General features: G+C 42.6%; 1 protein-coding gene across 1 annotated transcript in view; it reads right to left on the bottom strand.

The window, feature by feature from the left end:
- Positions 1-20,171, bottom strand: part of LOC121860033 (acetyl-coenzyme A synthetase, cytoplasmic-like) — a gene marked incomplete in the record, with an annotated part of 133,900 nt that overhangs the window by 73,534 nt on the left and 40,195 nt on the right. Inside the window, 5 exon segments of the mRNA XM_042357049.1 lie at positions 5,741-5,874; positions 7,258-7,428; positions 8,030-8,046; positions 9,999-10,119; positions 12,883-12,894. Of these exon segments, the coding sequence (XP_042212983.1) occupies positions 5,741-5,874; positions 7,258-7,428; positions 8,030-8,046; positions 9,999-10,119; positions 12,883-12,894 (455 nt within the window).

Raw genomic sequence — 20,171 nt, 5'->3', positions numbered from 1 at the left:
GAAGAAGCAACTAACTCATCTGGAGTTGAATTTCCTTCACAGAAACAGAAATTTTGCTTCTTCTCTCCCTATTCACAAGAATCTTATGTCTTGGTGGAAAAATTGGGAAAATCTAATCGGTTCCTCTCCCTGGGTTCTGCCTCAAACAGACTTGGTGATTTGTGCGGATGCGTCCAAAATAGGATGGGGATACCATTCCTCAAAAGGGGAATTCAGTCAAGGGAAGTGGAGCAACTTCCTTTGGGACAAACATAAATATGAAAGAATTAGCAGTGGTCCTACACTTTTTGTTGACAAACCCAAATTTAAAAAATATGATGATCCTGTTTACCATGGACAACAAAACGGCAGTGTTTTGTCTCACTCATCAAGGCTCAACCAGATCTTGGCTACTTCTCACACTGTCAGAAAATTTTTTCAAAGTTTGTGTAACACAAACACTTTACCTCAAAGCAACTCATATACCGGGAGTACAAAACAATTGGGCAGATGCGTTGTCCCGTCTCCGGCCAGTATCGACGGAAACAGAATGGTCCCTAAAGGTATCAGAGTTCAAGAGTCTAGTGAGGAAGTTTGGGACTCCAAAAATAGATCTCTTTGCCTCACAAAAAATCACAAGATGCCACTTTATGCATCTCTGGAATGATCCAATCTTTTAGGAAATGCTCTACTCATAGATTGGAACTGTTGGAATTCAATCTATCTGTTCCCACCTGTGAAAATGTTGCCCAAAGTAGTTCACAAACTCAGATCCTTCCGAGGCAAGGTCCTCTTAATTGCACCATATTGGATCCTACAACCTTGGTGCCTGGATCTGTTGGACTGGTGCCTGCATCCACTACAATTGCAACAAGGATGTCTAGACCAGGTACTGCACCCTTAGTTTGAGATATCCTTGGCACTTCAAGCTTGGGGTTTCTCAAAAGGAGTTTAAATAGATTGTTGGGTAATTCCAATATAGCTAACCAAGTAATAGCAGGTCATAGACCTCAAACTTCTATGCAATATGAGAAAGCTTGGAAACTTTTTCAATAATTTATCAAGTTAATGACTCCAGACACATTGTCGGAAACAGTGTGTTAGTATTTGTACAATTTCTGTTCAGAGTTAAAGGCCTTCAAGGATCGACAATTGCATCTTATAAATCAGCATTGGTTGACCCTCTGACGTGGGGTTTTAATATTACTTTGAACCCAAGGATTTATCAAATGCTAAGATCGTCCTTTTTCATACAGAGACCCCCTCGACCCAAGAGAATCCCACCTTGGTCTCTAGAAAAAGTTACTAAATTTCTTATGGGGCCTAATTACAACATAAATCTGAACCGGGACAGATTGCTCCAGAAGGCAGCTTTCCTTCTAGCAATAGCAACAGGTATGAGAATCAGTGAACTGATTTCAATTTCCAATAATCCATCATTATTGGTATTTTCTGAGGAAGATGTCACCCTTTTTCCTACGGAGATCCTAAGAAAAAATGAAAGGGAGGATTTTCAAGCCCAACCTATTAGGATAAAACACCTAATGGATGAGACAAGGGTTCGTCGTATATTGTGCCCAGTTAAAAATCTTCAGGAATGGTTAACCAGATTCCCTAATCGAGGCCCCTATGGTAAGAAATTATCTCCTAGTCAAATGACAAAATATTTATATCAGTTAGTGAATCAAGCAGACCCCGGCAAGAAATTTTTGGCACATGACACCAGGAAATATGCAGGGTCTGTGGCCTTTCTGCGGCATATGAACCTCAGTCAGATCAAAGAAGTGGCCCTTTGGTGATCTTCAAAAACTTTTAAAGACAGCTATCTTCATCTATCTCTGAAAGATGCTTCACATGTGGTGGTGCTGGGGTCCCCTCCCCCACCTAGTCAATCTCCACAACCAGGACCTTCTTCTTCCTCATCAGAATCAAGTGAGTATCCTCACTGAGATATGTAAATTAACATTTTACCTTCCAGTAAATGTTCCTAATATTAGAAAATATTCCAAACGGTTTATAATCATAATCTGGACCTAAGCTAGCGGAGCCTTGTATGCAACGTCACCTCCCTCTCCACCTCCTGCTCGGGTAATCAAAGCTAGACGTCGCATTCTGGACTGAACAAAAAGCCGTTTTTTTCTAAAAACCAGTTTTTGTGATATACTGTAGTCCAGAATGCGATGTCGATAACCCACCCATCTCCACCCCTCGAGAGTTGACTTTTGTTTACCATTTGCTCTAAAGCAAGAGATGACGGTGGCAGTGTGTGTGTGATGGAGGGTGCAGGAGGGGGTTTTGAGAGTTGCAATTAAATGCCAGGTAGCGACGTGTCCTCCTAATATTAGGTATTTAAGTAATTATTAGATGTTTTAATTGCCTCTATGTTGACCTGGCGAGTTAATGCTAGGCATTTACATACCTAGGTATAAAGCTAGTCGTCGAATTCTGGACTATATCACAAAAAATGGTTTTTAGAAAAAAACGGCTTTTTTGTTGTAACTAATTTATTGGTATTACTTTTATTTGTTCCTCACATTTACTGGTACTGTATATATTATTTGAAGAAACCTATGGATACAGAAGAAAATTACACACAAAAAAGTTTTTCCCATAAGAAATAGATAAAATACATGAGTTACGTTCCTGAGCCTCCCTTTGCCCCATAAAATACATTACATATACAGAAAATAATTGCCATTTTTATAGAAAATCGTGCATACATACCGGGTATACAACTACTAAGTTTGTATTGGTACTCATTGATGGGCGGAGGTGGTAGAGCGAGTGTGTGGTGGGCAGTGGAGCAGAGGAGGCGGATGGCAGAAGGGGAGGTGTATGGTGGGAGTGGAGGAGGGTAGGAAGGGAGGAGGAGGGTGGGAGCAGAAGAGGAGGGTGGGAGCAGAGGAGGAGGGTGGGAGCGGAGGAGGATGATGGGAGAGGAGGAGGGTGGTGAGTCACTGAGACTCTGCGGCTGCCTCCTCCTCCTCCTGCTCTGACTGGGGTTCCTCCGCCGCTACTTGCTCCTCCTCCGATGATGTTTGCTTCTCCTTGGCTGCCGGCTGTTGTGAAGATACAGACTGCTGCTGCTTCTGCAGTCCCGAGACGAAAAAATTAATTTACCCCACACACCATTCAAGCAACTTTCTGAATCTTCTTCCCATGCCTTGCCTATGTTGTCAATTGCATCAAGAATGTTGAAGCTGCGCCAATATTCTCGGATCATTGGTTTATTATCTCCGTCTGTAGCCTTGAGCAGCTGGGCCATGGTACGGCATAGATAATACGCCTTGACTGTGGCGATGACGCCTTGGTCCATAGGCTGCATCAGTGCTGTCGTGTTGGGAGGCAGGAATACAATTTTTACACGGTCATGCAAGTCGTCGAGATTGGGAGGATGAGCTGGAACATTGTCAACGATCAGAAGAATTTTGAAGTCAAGGTTCTCCTTGGCACAGTATTCCTTCAGTGCAGGGTTGGTGTACACGTTTAACCACTGGCTAAATATGTTTGCCTTGTAAATGACAGGCAGGTGATCCTTAGAGTAACCTTTCATAGTAGTGAGAGAAATCAGCATAGGCTTCCGCTTGAAGTCGCTGGCAGGGTTCACGCCAAGCAGCAGCTTCAAGCGGTCTTTTGCCGCTTTAAAATCTGGCGCTCTTTTCTCCTCCTTGGAGATATAGGTCCTCTCAGGCATCCTCTTCCAAAAGAGACCAGTCTCATCCACATTGAAGACTTGCTTCGCTGAGTAGCCTCCTTGCTGGATAATATGTTTGAATTCTGGAGGGAATGTCTCGGCAACAACCATATCTGAACTGGCAGCTTCACCAGTCATCTTTATGTTGTGGAAGTTATACTGACGCTTAAATCGTTGAAACCATCCTCGGCTGGCCGTAAAGGTCTCTTCCTTCGATCCTTCACCCTCTTCTGCCTTTAAGTCATCAACAAGGATCTGGCCTTATGCTGGATAACCATTAGGCTCACAGGGGCATTGTGTTGATTCTGGTCCTCCATCCACATTGCCAGCATCTTTTCCACCTTCTCTATCACAGTGCTTCTAGTACGAGTTGTCTTAGTAGCACTCAGAGAAGAACCACTTCCAGCACTAACCTTAATCTTGTCAGCGTTGGTTTGGATAGTACGCACAGTTGTAGGGGTTAGACCAAGCACAGCGACTATGTCCACAGCAGGTTCCCCTTTTTCAAAACGGATTAATCCTTCCATTTTCGTAGCCAGGGTAATGGTCTTACGTTGCCTCTTCACTACACTAGCACCAGTAGCACTTGATGGGTGCTTGGAAGCCATTTCAAATGATTAGAGTACAGTTTTAGAGCAAAAGCACTTAAGCACACATGAATGATGTGAAGTCGTAACAAATATTGGCTTGGCGCCGCTGTGACGTTCCGTGAGTGAGGGCAGAGTGCCGAGCCGAGAGAGCGTAGCGCAGCCAGACAAGAGCGGGTGATGCGCCATAGAAGTAGTCCGTGACGGCGCAAAATGACGTAGTATCGGATCACCGGGACGTTAAACGAATTTTTGGTCCCTTAAAGTTTAGCGACGTAGTACCGAAACAACGTTAAGCAGGACGACGTTATGCGAAGACTTACTGTACTCCCTGCTAAAATGGGGGGTGCGTCTTATATGGCCGTGTGTCTAATATGCTGTAAAATACGGTACTTTGATAATACAGGTAAACCCCGACAACCGGTGTCCCATGACCGCTGATTCACATAATCAACAAGTACATATAGGAGAAATACCCCGGAAGTTTCGTTGATACCCCTAGATGCACGCGATCATCAGAGCTGGCGTGGTGTTAATTCTTGCCACCAGTGGGATCTGCACACTTCCCCTGAAATGTTCCTGCCATCAATGGTCTTGTTTACACTTATTTTTTTCATTATTTCTGACTTAGTATGTTACTCAGTCATGCCTAAACACACTAGTGATAGTTCCTCTTGTGCTGGGCAGCTCGATGTGATGTGATAAGGCATAATAAGAGTGGTGATGGACCAGCAAAGATTGGTAAAGACTTTAACTTGCCACCCTAGACCATCTCTACCATCCTCAACACAGGTAAATAACTGTGTTCATTTATGCTTCAAATTACTTATTTAAGGCTTATTATGCTTGCTTTATATGTCTGCTTTATTCTCTTGCTTGACAGTGTACAGTACAGATATATATCAAGGGTAGATGGGAGTTTTGGGGGGTGGCTGGTCCCTAACACCCTGAATTTGTTATGTTATTAAATGTTTTGATAATCGATGATTCACTAACCAACGACTTTTCCCGGTCCCTATATGAGTCAGTTATCGGGGTATGCCTGTACAAGCAATAATGATGTGAAAGTGAAAGATGGTCCCATTGGCACGACTGCCCATTAGAGACAGTGTGGATACAGCACACTGTATACTAAGCCATAGGTACACAAGGAGGCAGCATGGCCGGTATTACTTTCAACTGCATTCACTTCCCAAGTTGTAAACTTTCGTACACATCTACAGTTGGGTGAAATGGGAGTGCTTGGGGATCGAACCACCGGCCCCTGGAACCGTAGAAGAGTGCTGTATCCACTCAACCACTGCAATCCACAATAATAATATTTCAAGGAACCAAAATAAACAGTACAGCAGTTTAATAAAAGAAATAATTACCAACTACACACAATATTACACTCAATAAAGACAGTGACTTCTTCATAACATATCCTCTATAAACATAACATAACTCTTTAAGACTATAAACATTCCTTCCAACTCACTTTTTCACTGGTTCATCACCAAACTTCATAAGGGTTCTGATAGCAGTAGGAGCTGTGTAAAACTTGCTCACTTTGTACTTCTCAATAATTTCCCAGAAGCGGCCAATGTGTGGATAGGTGGGCATACCCTCAAACTGTCGAGCAAATACACCATGAGTCCAACACCTAAATAACATTACCTTTCATTAGCCTTTATAAATGATACAAGCACCACCAACATTTAATACTTCTGTGGTGCAAATCAAGGAAGGTGGAGTAACACTAAACAAGGAAGGTGGAGTAACACTAAACAAGGAAGGTGGAGTAACACTAAACAAGGAAGGTGGAGTAACACTAAACAAGGAAGGTGGAGTAACACTAAACAAGGAAAGTGGAGTAACACTACACAAGGAAGGTCGAGTAACACTAAACAAGGAAGGTCGAGTAACACTAAACAAGGAAGGTAGAGTAACACTAAACAAGGAAGGTAGAGTAACACTAAACAAGGAAGGTCGAGTAACACTAAACAAGGAAGGTAGAGTAACACTAAACAAGGAAGGTCGAGTAACACTAAACAAGGAAGGTCGAGTAACACTAAACAAGGAAGGTAGAGTAACACTAAACAAGGAAAGTGGAGTAACACTAAACAAGGAAGGTCGAGTAACACTAAACAAGGAAGGTGGAGTAACACTAAACAAGGAAGGTGGAGTAACACTAAACAAGGAAGGTAGAGTAACACTAAACAAGGAAGGTAGAGTAACATTAAACAAGGAAGGTGGAGTAACACTAAACAAGGAAGGTGGAGTAACACTAAACAAGGAAGGTAGAGTAACAATAAACAAGGAAGGTCGAGTAACACTAAACAAGGAAGGTGGAACTGGCTGGTGAGGAGGAGCAGAGTGGTGAGTGACTGGCTGAGGGAGGAGCAGGATGGTGAGTGACTGGCTGAAGGAGGGCAGAGTGGTGGTGACTGGCTGAGGGAGGGAGCAGAGTGGTGAGTGACTGGCTGAGGGAGGAGCAGGTGGTGTGACTGGCTGAGGGGAGCAGAGTGGTGGTGACTGGCTGAGAGAGGAGCAGAGTGGTGAGTGACTGGCTGAGGGAGGAGCAGAGTGGTGAGTGACTGGCTGAGGGAGGAGCAGAGTGGTGAGTGACTGGCTGAGGAGAGCAGAGTGGTGAGTGACTGGCTGAGGAGGAGCAGAGTGGTGAGTGACTGGCTGAGGGAGGAGCAGAGTGGTGAGTGACTGGCTGAGGGAGGAGCAGAGTGGTGAGTGACTGGCTGATGCTTGGCTGTGTTGTGGGGAGGGCAGAAATATCAACTACCATGAACTGAAAGTGAGTGTGGTGTGTGTGAGTGTGTGTGTGTGTGTGTGTGTGTGTGTGTGTGTGTGTGTGTGTGTGTGTGTGTGTGTGTGTGTGTGTGTGTGTGTGTGTGTGTGTGTGTGTGCGTGTGTGTGTTTGTGTGTGTGTGTGTGTGTGAAGGCTTATAAGAGAGAAAAACATAATAAATGGAAGGATTAAGTAGACAACATTATCCTTACCAACACAGATGTGGCATTATTGAGCATGGGGCCATATGTAACATAAGAGTGACCAGTGATCCAGCCAATGTCAGCAGTGCAGAAATAGACGTCACCCGGATGATGGTCAAAGGTGTACTTAAAGGTGGTGGCAGCATATAACATGTAGCCACCGATGGTGACCAGTGATCCAGCCAATGTCAGCAGTGCAGAAATAGACGTCACCCGGATGATGGTCAAAGGTGTACTTAAAGGTGGTGGCAGCCTCTTATGTTTAATATTAATACATTTTCACGTTAATTATACAGGTACACCACCGATTTTCCGGCACCCTTGGGTCCAAAGCCTTGCCCGATTATCCGTTTTGCCGGACCGACCGAGGTCCGGCAATAAACCTCTAACCCACTAATTATACACCTCCTGTGTCTCTAAAGCACCATGGACTGCTAGAAACTTAAATCAAACAAATATTAAATGTAAATTTAATGTGAAAAAGCCATAATTTTAAGCAACATTATTGTATACACGTGTACCCAAATGTACTACACCAGACTTAAATTTTTATCTCCTGTGCAAGTATGTGATGTACATACTCAAATTAATCACTATCGTACAAGGATTCCTGCAATGCAATTTATATTCTGCTAAGTCTAATCAGCTACATTTTATAAGATAAAAGTGTTAGGCCTAAAACTGCCTTCACCCTGGCAGGGAGGGAGGGAGGGAAGTTAAGTGCCCTCTCATAATTTTGTCTGGACTAAAGGAGGTGTCGGACCATCAGTTCCTGGAAAATCTGTGGTGTACCTGTACCTGATACCATAATTTATCATAAATAAACCAAGTTACCTGTATTTAATTTTTAGTAGTAAAATACAACAGTTTTAATAAAGTGCACATTTTTGTCACAGTGTTGTTACCATATGAGCATCATTTCTCTCCCAGAGCAACACAAACAGTCATTGAATCAGGTCTACCAAGTGTTTCATATTCTTGCTTCACCTGTCACGGTCATTTTTGTGCAGTTAGTCCGTTCAACACTTAATTATTCATATTATGATACAGCGCCCACAAAACATGTGAAACATTTGAGTCCCTCAGTAGAGACGTTCGTTCTCTATCCATTATCAGGATGTCGTAGTTCCTCCATTTTCTCTCGTATACTCGCTCAGAGACTCGGGTATTTTTTTTTAGTTAACTCGGGATGTTCAGGCAATTTGAAATTGTGAGTGAATGAATTTATTGTACAATCAATTATGTACACCAACAGTAAGAGAAAAGACTCTAGATGTATTGAGTATATGTTGAAGGCATCTTGAGTCTTAAATGTAGAGTATTATATGTGAATAGATTAGGCATTGTTTACCAGCTGTAAATCATATGTACCGTGTGTTCTTACGCGGCGGCCGTTCATAACTGAAGTCATTCTGTTTTCATATAAGAACATCAGAGAATCAGATGGAAACATAGAAAGTGTTGTCAGTGTTGTATTATAGAAGTTAGATAACTGTCTGAAATGTAAACATAAAACGTATTTATCGCTCGAGTTTAACGGAAAGTCTCAAGTTATCTGCTTCCCCCCCCCGCACACTGCCGTTCTGAGTATTTGTCGTTAGTTTTGTTCTTATTTATGGGAGCTCAGTCACTGCTTAGTTTGTAAAGCTAAACTTAGAAGATTAGACTAGGTTTGCAACCTAATTTTCATACGCCAATTTGAGAGTGAGGGAAGTAGTTGAATTATCTGTAAGTTACGGCTTGGTTGAGTGAGGCGTTGGCTGGAGACCGCCTCTCTAGACCACAACCTGACCTCACTCTAAGCTGAGAGAGAGAGAGGGGGGGGAGGACAATATCCACGTCATCCAGCATCATTGTTAGAGAACGATGGAGGCCTCAAGAGCAGATAGCGTCGTGTAACACAGTCATGGGGCCCTCATCTCGGCTCACCCCCATGATGGGGGTGAGCCGAGATCTCACCCGCAGGCCCACAGCCAAGCTCAGCAAGCAGCTGAGAGATTGTTGGCCGCGATGTAAACATGACCAGCTCATGCAGGGTGTGTTGTGTTACGAGTCCACCTCTGAGTAGTGCGTGGGTCGTAATTTCGCCAATTGTATGAGAGTCTGGAGTTAACATAATGTGAAGGACATCACATTTTCTTGGCTATGTAACAGAGTATGAGGAGTGGTGGGCAGTGAGGGGTGGGCAGGAGGGGTGGGTGAGGGAGGGGTGGGGGCAGTGAGGGGTGGTGGGTAGTGAGGGGTGGTGGGCAGTGAGGGGTGGTGAGGCAGGAGGGGTGGTGGGCAGCAGGAGGGGTGGTGGGTAGTGAGGGGTGTGTAGGAGGGGTGGTGGGGTAGTAGAGTGAGGGGTGGTGGGTAGTGAGGGGTGGTGGGTAGTGTGGGGTGGTGGGTAGTGTGGGGTGGTGGGTAGTGAGGGGTGGTACACCATATGTCAGCCATCATATGAGGTGCTCCCATTTATAGTGACGAATCAACCAATGACGCCCAAGTCAGATCCTTGTTTCAACAGGAAGCGCCAACTTTTATTCTACCCTTGTGTCAAAAGGATGATGAATAAACCCTGTACAGTATTGGGTAGAGAAAGAGTTGGGGCTTCCTGTTGAAACAAGGATCTGACTTGGGCGTCATTGGTTGATTCGTCACTATAAACGAGAGCGCCTCATGTATGACCTGTCACCTTAAATGGTGAGGGAGAACATGATACCTTGTGGCAGTACAGTGCTACACACTAGTAAGATACACTATACTACAGTACCTTGTATAGAGCATAAAAAGTGGGTCCTCAGTGTCCATCCATACAGGTGGACACTCACTGCTCACACTCTTGACTGCTTCATGCCACCAAACATCTACTTCTGAGTTCCATCCAACCTGTAATAATTTTCATATTTTAATTGATCATGTCACCATTTATTACAGCAGCCATTACTCTGACATATACTGTACTGCCCTACTGTACTAAATTTATGTACTTCTGTATGACATGAAGGCTTATATACTGTATTGTAAATTGTCAAGACTTTTATCATGTGACTCACTAAAAGTATAATAAATATAATAGTTCTTACTGTATAGACTTCTACTGAACTGCATCAAAAAACTTAAAACTGTTTGGGAAGTTCACACAAATTTAATTCAGACTTCAACATCACAGAAATTTGTTACATAATATGGTAAAGAAATCAAAGTGAGATCATTCCAGAATTATTGGTAAATAAAGTGAAAGGTGCTGATGCAATAGTGCAGAGTTACTGAGGAAACTATTTACTTGTGCATTAAAAACTCTAACAAAGAATCCATTGTATGTACTGAGTGGGCAGCCACTCTCAACAACACCCACAGTCTACCATGAACAGCTTATAACTTCTCAATTATACTGTACAGCCAGACACCATGTACACTACAGTGCCTACTACAGTACAAAGACCATGTTAAGCTTCAACCTTACTCCATATGAGCCACAAGTCTCCTCAAGGCTGAGTCAGTATGGACAACAGGTGCTCCTGAGGTCGCCTACAAGGGGAGCACAATGTGAACAAGCAAGAGAGTTTTTACCATCTCTGTACAGTACGGTACATTGTAATTTAGAATATATACTGTGCAGCTCAGTACTTCAACCCTTTATGTGGTGTTGTGCACACAGTCTGTGGTCATAAAACAATACAACAACAAACATATGCTTCCAATATACAGTTCTGTACAACAAACTGGTCAAGACTCTGCTGATGCCTCCCCTAAACACACAATGGGAAACAGTCATGATGCGAATCTACTGTGTAATATCAGGGGCTCAAGAATAACACCACCTAACCAATAAAGCAATGACCCTTTACCTGTGTTCCTAATACAAGCATCCCCCAGATTACGGAAAGGTTCCATTCTTGAAAATTTTTCCATAATGTGAAATTCAGTAATGCGGGACCAATTTTTCCACCGACTCCCACTATATAATTTGAGACTTGTTTCCAAGGATATTTTTCGGCCAAAAACATAACACAAGCACAGATATGAAAAAAATTACTTCTTGTTGTAACATGATAATAAATACGCACAACACTTGAATTTAACTCACCAGAAACGATGCTAAGTGCTGTAGGAGGTGAGGTGGTGCGATCGGAGTTACTGGGAGTTACCTCCTTCAAACATATTGTCCAACATAATTCCTTTATGGAATCTTTTATCACCTTTGCTTTAACTTGAACTTGATGGTCTTTTCTCACTTATCTTGAATAAGGGTACACAGTAACACAGACACATAACTGAACACAAACTGGAGAATGAATTCTAAATGAGCAGCTCCATTATTATTGTGGTGGGTAGATGCGTCGTCCTTAACCGTTTTGTAAAAACCACCCAGAATCCACACGAATTAAATTTTTAATTTTGACTATTTTCTTTTATACATCACTTTTTTTTTTTTTTTTTAATATTAATCAAAATTTCGTAAGCGCAAATTTCCGTAACCCAGGATTCCATAATGCGGGGATGCCTATACTATACTGTACTGTATGCTACCTGATATCAGAAACAAACACTCACTTGGACATTACTGTACGTTTGGAATAATTATAAGGCATAAAGCATTATATAAGTCCAAAACACACATGGAAACTGTCTATACAGCACCATGCAAGACATACACTTTTATCATAGTATGATCTAAGAAACTGAGGAGACAGTGTAGCCAGACATGGAACACAAGCAATGTGAAGAGACTAACATGCTCTTCTGGTTAAGATGACTTGGTAAACTTTTTGTTGTGTGGCTGGAGATACGGCCAGGCAACCGTGACGGTGGACTCGTGTGATCTTTAGAGTGACCAAATACCAGTGAAACACATAACACATCATGGATCAGTTTACACACAATATATAGATACTGTATCTCCTTAACATAAAGTCCCCTCACCTCTTCATTAAGTCTCCACAACACTTAATACATAGACTTAAGCATACAATAATGCCACCTTCCTTACTCTTGTTCAACTAACTCAGACTCACAGACTGGACAATATTGACATCCAATGGTACCAATGAGGGATGAACACAATCATAACCTGTACATTTAAGTGTTGTCACAACCTGTACCTCTAAGTGTTCTGACGATCTGTACCTTTAAGTGTTGTCACAGCCTCTACCTCTAAGAATTGTCACGACCTGTGCCTCCAGGTGTTGTCACGACCTGTACCTTTAAGTGTTGTAACAGTCTGTATCTCTAAGTGTTGTCATGACCTGTACCTTTAAGTGTTGTAACTGTCTGAATCTCTAAGTGCTGTCACAGCCTGTACCTCTAAGTGCTGTCACAGCCTGTACCTCTAAGTGCTGTCAAAGCCTGTACCTCTAAGTGCTGTCACAGCCTGTACCTCTAAGTTACAGTATATTTCGTGATTAGTGAGAATAATTTTATAATGCATTATATTAGGTAGGAGGCCAGAGACCCTAGTCATGACTCATTGTTCTAATAAATACAGTGCCATAACAGAGATTATATGTGCAATAACCAAAGATTACATGAGAGTGAATAATAATAAAAACAAGACGACAAAGATAAAGCCATCATCATTACCATCTCTCACACACACACACATAGCCCAACACCTTTACTGTAGAGTTATGAATCATACCACTACACTACCTTAAAGTTGCCCTGTTGGCTCCAGGTCAATGTAGGTAGATTGGTATCGGTGATATCGGAGTCGGAGCAGCAGGTGAGGGAACATGGAGAGGAGTTCATTGAAGGCAGCAATACAGTACCAAACCATACACATCCATTATATACAGCCAACTTATGACAACAGTTAATAAGTTTTATCTCTCTAGCACATGGCTGCCTCTTATACAAGCACCTCAAGTGGTGTTCACAATTGAAATTCACTTACATTTCTTTAGTTTCGGCACATAACATAGACTTGGGGCAATAACAGGAGTATCGGGGCAATAACAGGAGTATCTGGGCAATAACAGGAGTATCGGGGCAATAACAGGAGTATCGGGGCAATAACAGGAGTATCGAGGCAATAACAGGAGCATCGGGGCATTAACAGAAGTATTGGGGCAAGAACAATGTAGGAGGGTTTTATCTGTGGCATTATGAGAGCCTCATCATTAAGCTGCCATACAAATAATTCAACAGCACGTAAAACTATCCTAGAGAACTTATAATAATTTGTCACAAGTCGGCTGTAGGTGGAGGACAAGATGCAGTGTCCAATCTTTCTATACTGTATAACAATCAAGTTTAAAAGTAAGTAATTTACTAAGCACTGAACAGTATAGTGTTATTTTGTTATTTTCACTAAATTGTACAGTACTACCACAAAAAAATAACAGAACAAATAAAAAGACTGGCAGGAAGGTTATTAAATACAAATCTGAATAAGACACTTCAATACCAGTGGAAAGAAGCCATTTACTGTAATTTAATCACAAGAATGCATACACAGTTCTCATCATGTTCAGAGACAGTACAAACCTTGGCGGCCCTCACTCCTGTCATCTCAGTGTTGGCCTTGTTAATATTCTATAATCAAAATCGAACAAAACTGATGATTATAGACGGTCCTGCTGAGAAGTCTTCCAGATTGAGTAACTCAAAAATGTATCTCTTACCATCCTATTCATCCCCATCATGGATATCAACAACTGTACTGTCATCAAAATTAATCCACTTATAATCCATCCACTTAACACACTGTATTGTAGTAGTAGTAGTAATAGCAGTAGTAGTATTAGTAGCATTTTTTTTTTTCATTAGTAGTAGTAGTAGTAGTAGTAGTAGTATTCTGCGGCTCAACTAACTCAACACAGCCAGGGTAGCTACTTATGTATTAGGATAGTTAATTTTAAGGTAATAAAATGGTGGTGAAGCTGTGACTATTGGGGGAGGCTGTAGGACATGTTTTTAAAGAGAATCAAAAAACAATTAAAGTAGTATTAGTAGTAGTAATAGTAGTACAGTAGTAGCATTAGTAGTACATAGTAGTAGTCAGCTAAAACTAGTGAATGTATGGTATTGTACACACTCTCCTGCCACCACACTAAACACGCTTACTTTACGTTAATTATCATCAAACATTTATCTACAGCATTATATAATCTTGGGTAATATTCATTAACCCCTTCAATACAGGGACGCCACTTTCACTATCCAGTATTATTACGTGAATGCCAGACAATTTTATTCAGCACAGAGGGGATCCCATACACAAGATGTGAGAAACATTATCATGACCATTTTTCACTAATATGGTCTCCCTCTTCCTCAGGCTGAATGAAGCACACAATTCCATCTCACTGCCGAGGGAATGTAACAAGATCCCCTCGGTATAACCCACCATTGACAAGTGAGCACAGAGCCCGGTGATGGGAGTCTCTCTTCACGTGTTGTTCTCCAGCCAACAAGACACCTTCTCACCCACTTGAATTTACATTTATATGTTCAATGGCTGTTTTGGTGACCAGTCAACAGCCCACCCCTACTGTCAACAACCCACCCCTATTGTCAACAACCCACCCCTATTGTCAACAGCCCACCCCTGCTGTCAACAACCCACTCCTGCTGTCAACAACCCACTCCTGTACTGGGTGGCCAGTACAGTACAGTAAAGCCTCGAATAACGACGGTAAAGTGTCCTCCAATATTGCAGTGTAAGGTGAATCGTCTTATCGCGAATCATTAATTAGCATTAAAATAAAGCAATAATAATGAGATGCGTTCCCAAGTGTGACCTTTTCATATCTTTGGTGTGGCTTTTTACCCTCTTTTCCCCCAAAACAATACAATTAATGAAAATTGCAACTATATTCATTAAATAATGTTTCTGAATGCACCTTATACAGGTTGTACCTCTCTAGTCCGGCATTCTGTGGTCCGAAAACTCCCGTGGTCCGGAACGATTTTAGTTTGTCCAATAGGTAGATAGGCAGTTTTTTTTTTTTTTTTTTTTATTATCTGAATTATTATTATTATTATTACAGGAGTATTAAATTTTTGCCCCTCAGGCCCCAATGTGGGTCAGTGACCTATGCCCGGGTGGGCTAATCCCCTAAAAAAAACAACAAAGCCGCGGGAAATTAAGGTTTGTTTACATCCGGCAGTTCGGCTGCTCTCTCTCTCTCTCTGCTTGTCTATACAGAGTACAACATTTAACCCTTCAATATATATGAGCAGTAAATAAGTGTTGCTTTCATATTCTTATGTAGAGTAATGACGATATATTTTCACATGTGCGCACTTACATACGAGCAGTCTCACTTTTTTTTTTACCATTAATGGTTAGCTACTTATATTGTTCCATTTATTAACATTAAATAACATTACAGGTACTTCAAGCAACCATATTCATTTTTTACATTAATTTTACTACAGCTAAACTCAGGGTCTTATTTTCTTCAGTTTTATATGTAGAACCAATCAGTCACTGGTTTCGTAAGCTTTAACATAAACAATGCCGGCAGCCGTCTCGTCTCCTCTAATATTCCACGTATTATTAATAAATTGTATTGTTAATTTTGCACACACGTACATTGATTCAATAAAAACAAATTCAGAAACATTAATTAAAATATATATGAACAGTAAATAAGTGTTGCTTTCATATTCTTATGTAAAGTAATGACGATATGTTTTCACGTGTGAGCATGCGCACTTACATATGCGATCTCTCTTTTTCTTTACCATTATCGTTAGCTACTTCTATTGTTCCATTTATTAACATTAAATAACATTACTTAAAACAACCATATTAATTTTACTACAGCTTCAACCATGGCCTTATTTTCTTCAGTTTTATATGTAGAACCAGTCAGTCACTGGTTTTGTAATCAACGAAAACAATGCTGTGTCATTTCCTCGTGTGTTTTAATATTCTACATATTATTAATGAATTCTATTGCTCATTTTGCACACATAAACATCAATTCAATAAAAAAGACATTCAGTAATAAACAACAATGAATCTTTTGTACATAAGAGAAATGACGCTGTTTACACGATTATGCACGTCGTCTGCAAATTGGTGGTCCGTTCAAACCCGTCGAAATTCAAGTTTCCGCCGTCAAAATTTTTATTTATTTTTTTTTGTGTGTGTTCCAATAAAATACGTTAAGAATTAAAAACTCGCGAAATTTGAGAAGCTACTATACGACATTTAACCCTTCAATATGTCTTCAAAGAGACCATGACGCAGAGAAAGTGGTGCTAGTGCTTCCAGGCATAAGCACAAGTCACTATCTATCCAGGAAAAGGGTGAATTTCCATGGTCTGGCAATTTCCATGGTCCGGCACCGGTCAGGTCCCGAGGTTGCCGGACTAGAGAGATACAACCTGTACAATATAAATTAATAATAATATGGTCCCACAAGAGGAGATGGGACGCCATTGTTTTCGTTTGTGTTTACAGCCGGGAGTCCGGGATGATAGTTCTACACGAGAAAATGAAGAAAATAAGACCCTGGTTGTAGCTGTAGTAAACCACTGATGGCAAAGAAAAAAAAAGAGAAGGATTGGGAAAGCCAACATATGCGTACGTGCGCATTTAAGGATACCGCGTCATTTATCTTAAGAATATGTACAAAAGATTCATTATTGTTTATTACTGAATATGTATTTGATTGAATTAATGTTTATATATGTGAAATGAACAATAGGGAGGATGCGCATGCGTGCCGTAGTGTCAACAAAGGCTGTAAGAGACTGCTCCTTAAAAGTCGTATTTCTGAAGAATTCAGCGAGTCTACTAATCCCAGCCTGTGCAGACAACTATAGTAAGACCCAGTTATCAGCACAGTGGCATCTACAGTATTACCCCGCTTAACGCGCTTTCACTTAACGCGTTTTATCATATACGCGGTGCCTTGCCAAAGCTGAACTTTCACTTAACGCGGGTTTTTCCACAGCAACGCGGTGAGTGTCCGGCTCGGATGCTATTTTTAGATTTTGACCACGCGCCAGGCGCCACCCACCCGCCCTCCTGCCTGCCTGCCTCTCCCTCCTCCTCCCTCCGCTTGGGTAAGCGGCGCGGTAAGGTTGCGCAGTGTGTGTCTTTGTTGCGTTATCACTGACGTCATATGACGTCTCGGACTGTGATTGGCCATGCAGCCCTACCCCCCTCTGCTGCTAGCTGTAATTGGCTTAAAGTATTATGACGTGACTACCCCGGGGAGGGAGGGAGGGAGGAGAGACGACGCTTGACCTAGCCGCGGCAGTTTCATCCCTCAAGGCCACGCCGGGTTAACGCGCATCCATTGTTCCGTAAAATGGCTTCCGCCGGACCACCACCCCCAGAGAGAAACCTTTCCTTACCTGGACCCAGCGGCACTAAACCAAAGAAGACACGACGTTCATTAAGCTACGAGCTGAAGTACCAAATTGTTCAAGATTTGGAGAAAGGAAGACGCCAAGTTGATCTCGCGCGCCAGCATGGCGTCAACGAATCTACGATTCGTACAATAAAGAAGGATGCAGCCAAGATAAAGGAGCACATGAAGATCACAAAGTCTGCAGGTGCTTCATCTATCAGGTATTGCCAGAACAGGGTGCTGGCAAAAGTGGAAACTTTGCTGGTGAGTTATTTGGTGCGTCAGGCGCGACGCAACATGGCGGTGGACACGCGCTCAGTGCAGGAGTACGCACGTGAGCTATACGCAGCAGTGACACGTAAACTGGGAATTGCAGAGCCCAAACCCTTCAATGCTTCCCATGGTTGGCTGCATAGGTTTAAGAGGAGGAACAAGATCACCAACATCAGCATTGTTGGTGAGGAAGCGAGTGCTGACCGTGCGGCGGCTAGAGATTTTCCTCCGTTTTTACGTGAGATTATGGAGGAAGGACAGTACAGTGACGACCAGGTGTTTAACATGGACGAATCTGGTCTTTTCTGGAAAAAGTTACCTTCCAAGACCTTCGTTGTCCAGTCTGCGAGCAAGGTAAGGGGCCGGAAGATGCAGAAGGAACGCATCACCGTCCTGTTTACCACCAATGCCTCCGGTACCTGTAAACCAAAGTTATCGGTGATTCACAAAGCCCGCAAGCCGCACGCCTACAAGAATATGGACATGAACAAGCTTAATGTCCACTGGCTAACCGCACGTAAGGCGTGGATGTCCTCTTCTCTGTCCCTCTTCTGGTTTGACAACTGTTTTGTTCCTGACGTGCAGAAATTCTGCGAGCAACAGAATGTTCCTTTCAATATTTTGTTGCTCCTTGACAACGCACCTGGACACTCGCCCCTACTTATGGATCGTCACCCCAACGTAAAAGTGGTCTTCCTTCCTCCCAACACTACGTCATTAATCCAGCCCATGGACCAGGAGTTAATCTGCAATGTTAAAGCTGCATACTCGGCAAAGAAATTCAAGCTCCTGAACGACTCTACCAACACCAAGGATGAGTTGCGTAAGCTGGGTGACACCGACAGCGAGAGTAAAAGCGACGAGGACAAGGAACAAGAGGCGGCGACTCAAGAACTTCTCGTCAAACAATTTTGGAAGAAGTTTAACGTCAAACAAGCTGTAGACTTCTTGGTGGAGGCATGGGATCTGCTGTCTATTGCTACGATTCGTCACGCATGGAGACATGTGTTGCATGGCATACCAGGTGAGAGGAGGAGTGAACCTGTGACTGGTCAGGTTCAGACTGTTGCAGTAGCAGTGGACCTTGCCAGAGAAGCTGCGCAGACTGTTACAGCTGAAGGCTTCTCCGAGACCACCAACGAAGACATCATGGAGGTGATCAGAGATCCTGAAGTGACTGCCGACGAGATGTTGGAAGAAGAACCCGCCAGTGAAGAGGAGGAAGAAGGTGCGTCATTCTCCGAAGAACCTAGTTTAAGTCATAGTGATATTAAGTGTGTCATAGAGTTAACAGAAAAAATTAAGTCCATCGTTTCCCGCGACACTGACGATGAACGCCATGACGTCTTCCATACCCGACTGGTGCAGGCTATGGAGCCGTACATCACGGTGTATCATGAAAACATCAAAGCCAGCCGTCAGCAAAGCATAACCGAGTTCTTCGCCCGCAACCCACCACAGCCAGCCCAAGCCAGTGATAGTGATAGTGAAGTTGATTTTGAGGGATTTGTCAGGGAAGCCATAACAACTGTAAGTGACAGTGATATTGATTCACCTAGTAATGGTGATTCACCTAGTAATGGTGATTCACCTGAGGGGCAGTAATCTGCCCTCTGCCTCGGAACCAGCCTCCATCCCCGTATGCCGACCCATCTCTTCTACTACCGTGAGTGTTCCTTAAAAATTTTCGTTTTTTAACCTATTCTTTATTTTTCCTATGTTAACCTTTATCTTTCCTAACCTAACCTCTTTTATATTACTTGTTTTTCATGCCACCATAAAGTTAAGATAGAATTTTTACTACAACATAGTTATTTGTCGTCAAAAAGTGGAGTTTGGGGGTCGGGCTGGGTTCTATTGGAATTAATCCCATATGTTCTGTTATTCACTTAACGCGGTTTTCACATAACGCGGGACCCTCTGGGTTCAATTGACCGCGTTAAGTGGGGTACAACTGTATTTTTTTTTTACTTTTGGACTTTGTCATTTTTTTTGGAAAAAACATCTGGTCCTACCACCCGGTCCCTCTGGGCAAAGTTTTTCAAGTTTGAACATGCGCAATGTGATAGTGTGACGTAGCAGTGACGTCATTACCACTCCACCTGACTGCAGTGTTGCCAACATGCCATATGCCCGCCGTTAAACGCTCCCGTTCGTTGGAAACGGCGGCAGTAGGTGACAGTGATGCTGATGATTTTCTTCTTGAAGACAAGTCAAAGAAGAAGCAGAAACCTCAGAAGTCGGGGTCTCCAGCAGGGGCCACGACTCCCCATTGCACCCCGTCTGGGGCTGTAAAGGGTGGCCTCCTCCTGTCATCGGGGTCCCCAAGTGAGCTTACATGTGGCTCAATGA

Source organism: Homarus americanus, unplaced genomic scaffold (genome assembly GCF_018991925.1).
Source record: "Homarus americanus isolate GMGI-L3 unplaced genomic scaffold, GMGI_Hamer_2.0 scaffold824, whole genome shotgun sequence".
NCBI lineage: Eukaryota > Metazoa > Arthropoda > Malacostraca > Decapoda > Nephropidae > Homarus > Homarus americanus.
Note: the sequence above shows the minus strand (reverse complement) of the source record. Positions and strands in the feature narration are given on the sequence as shown.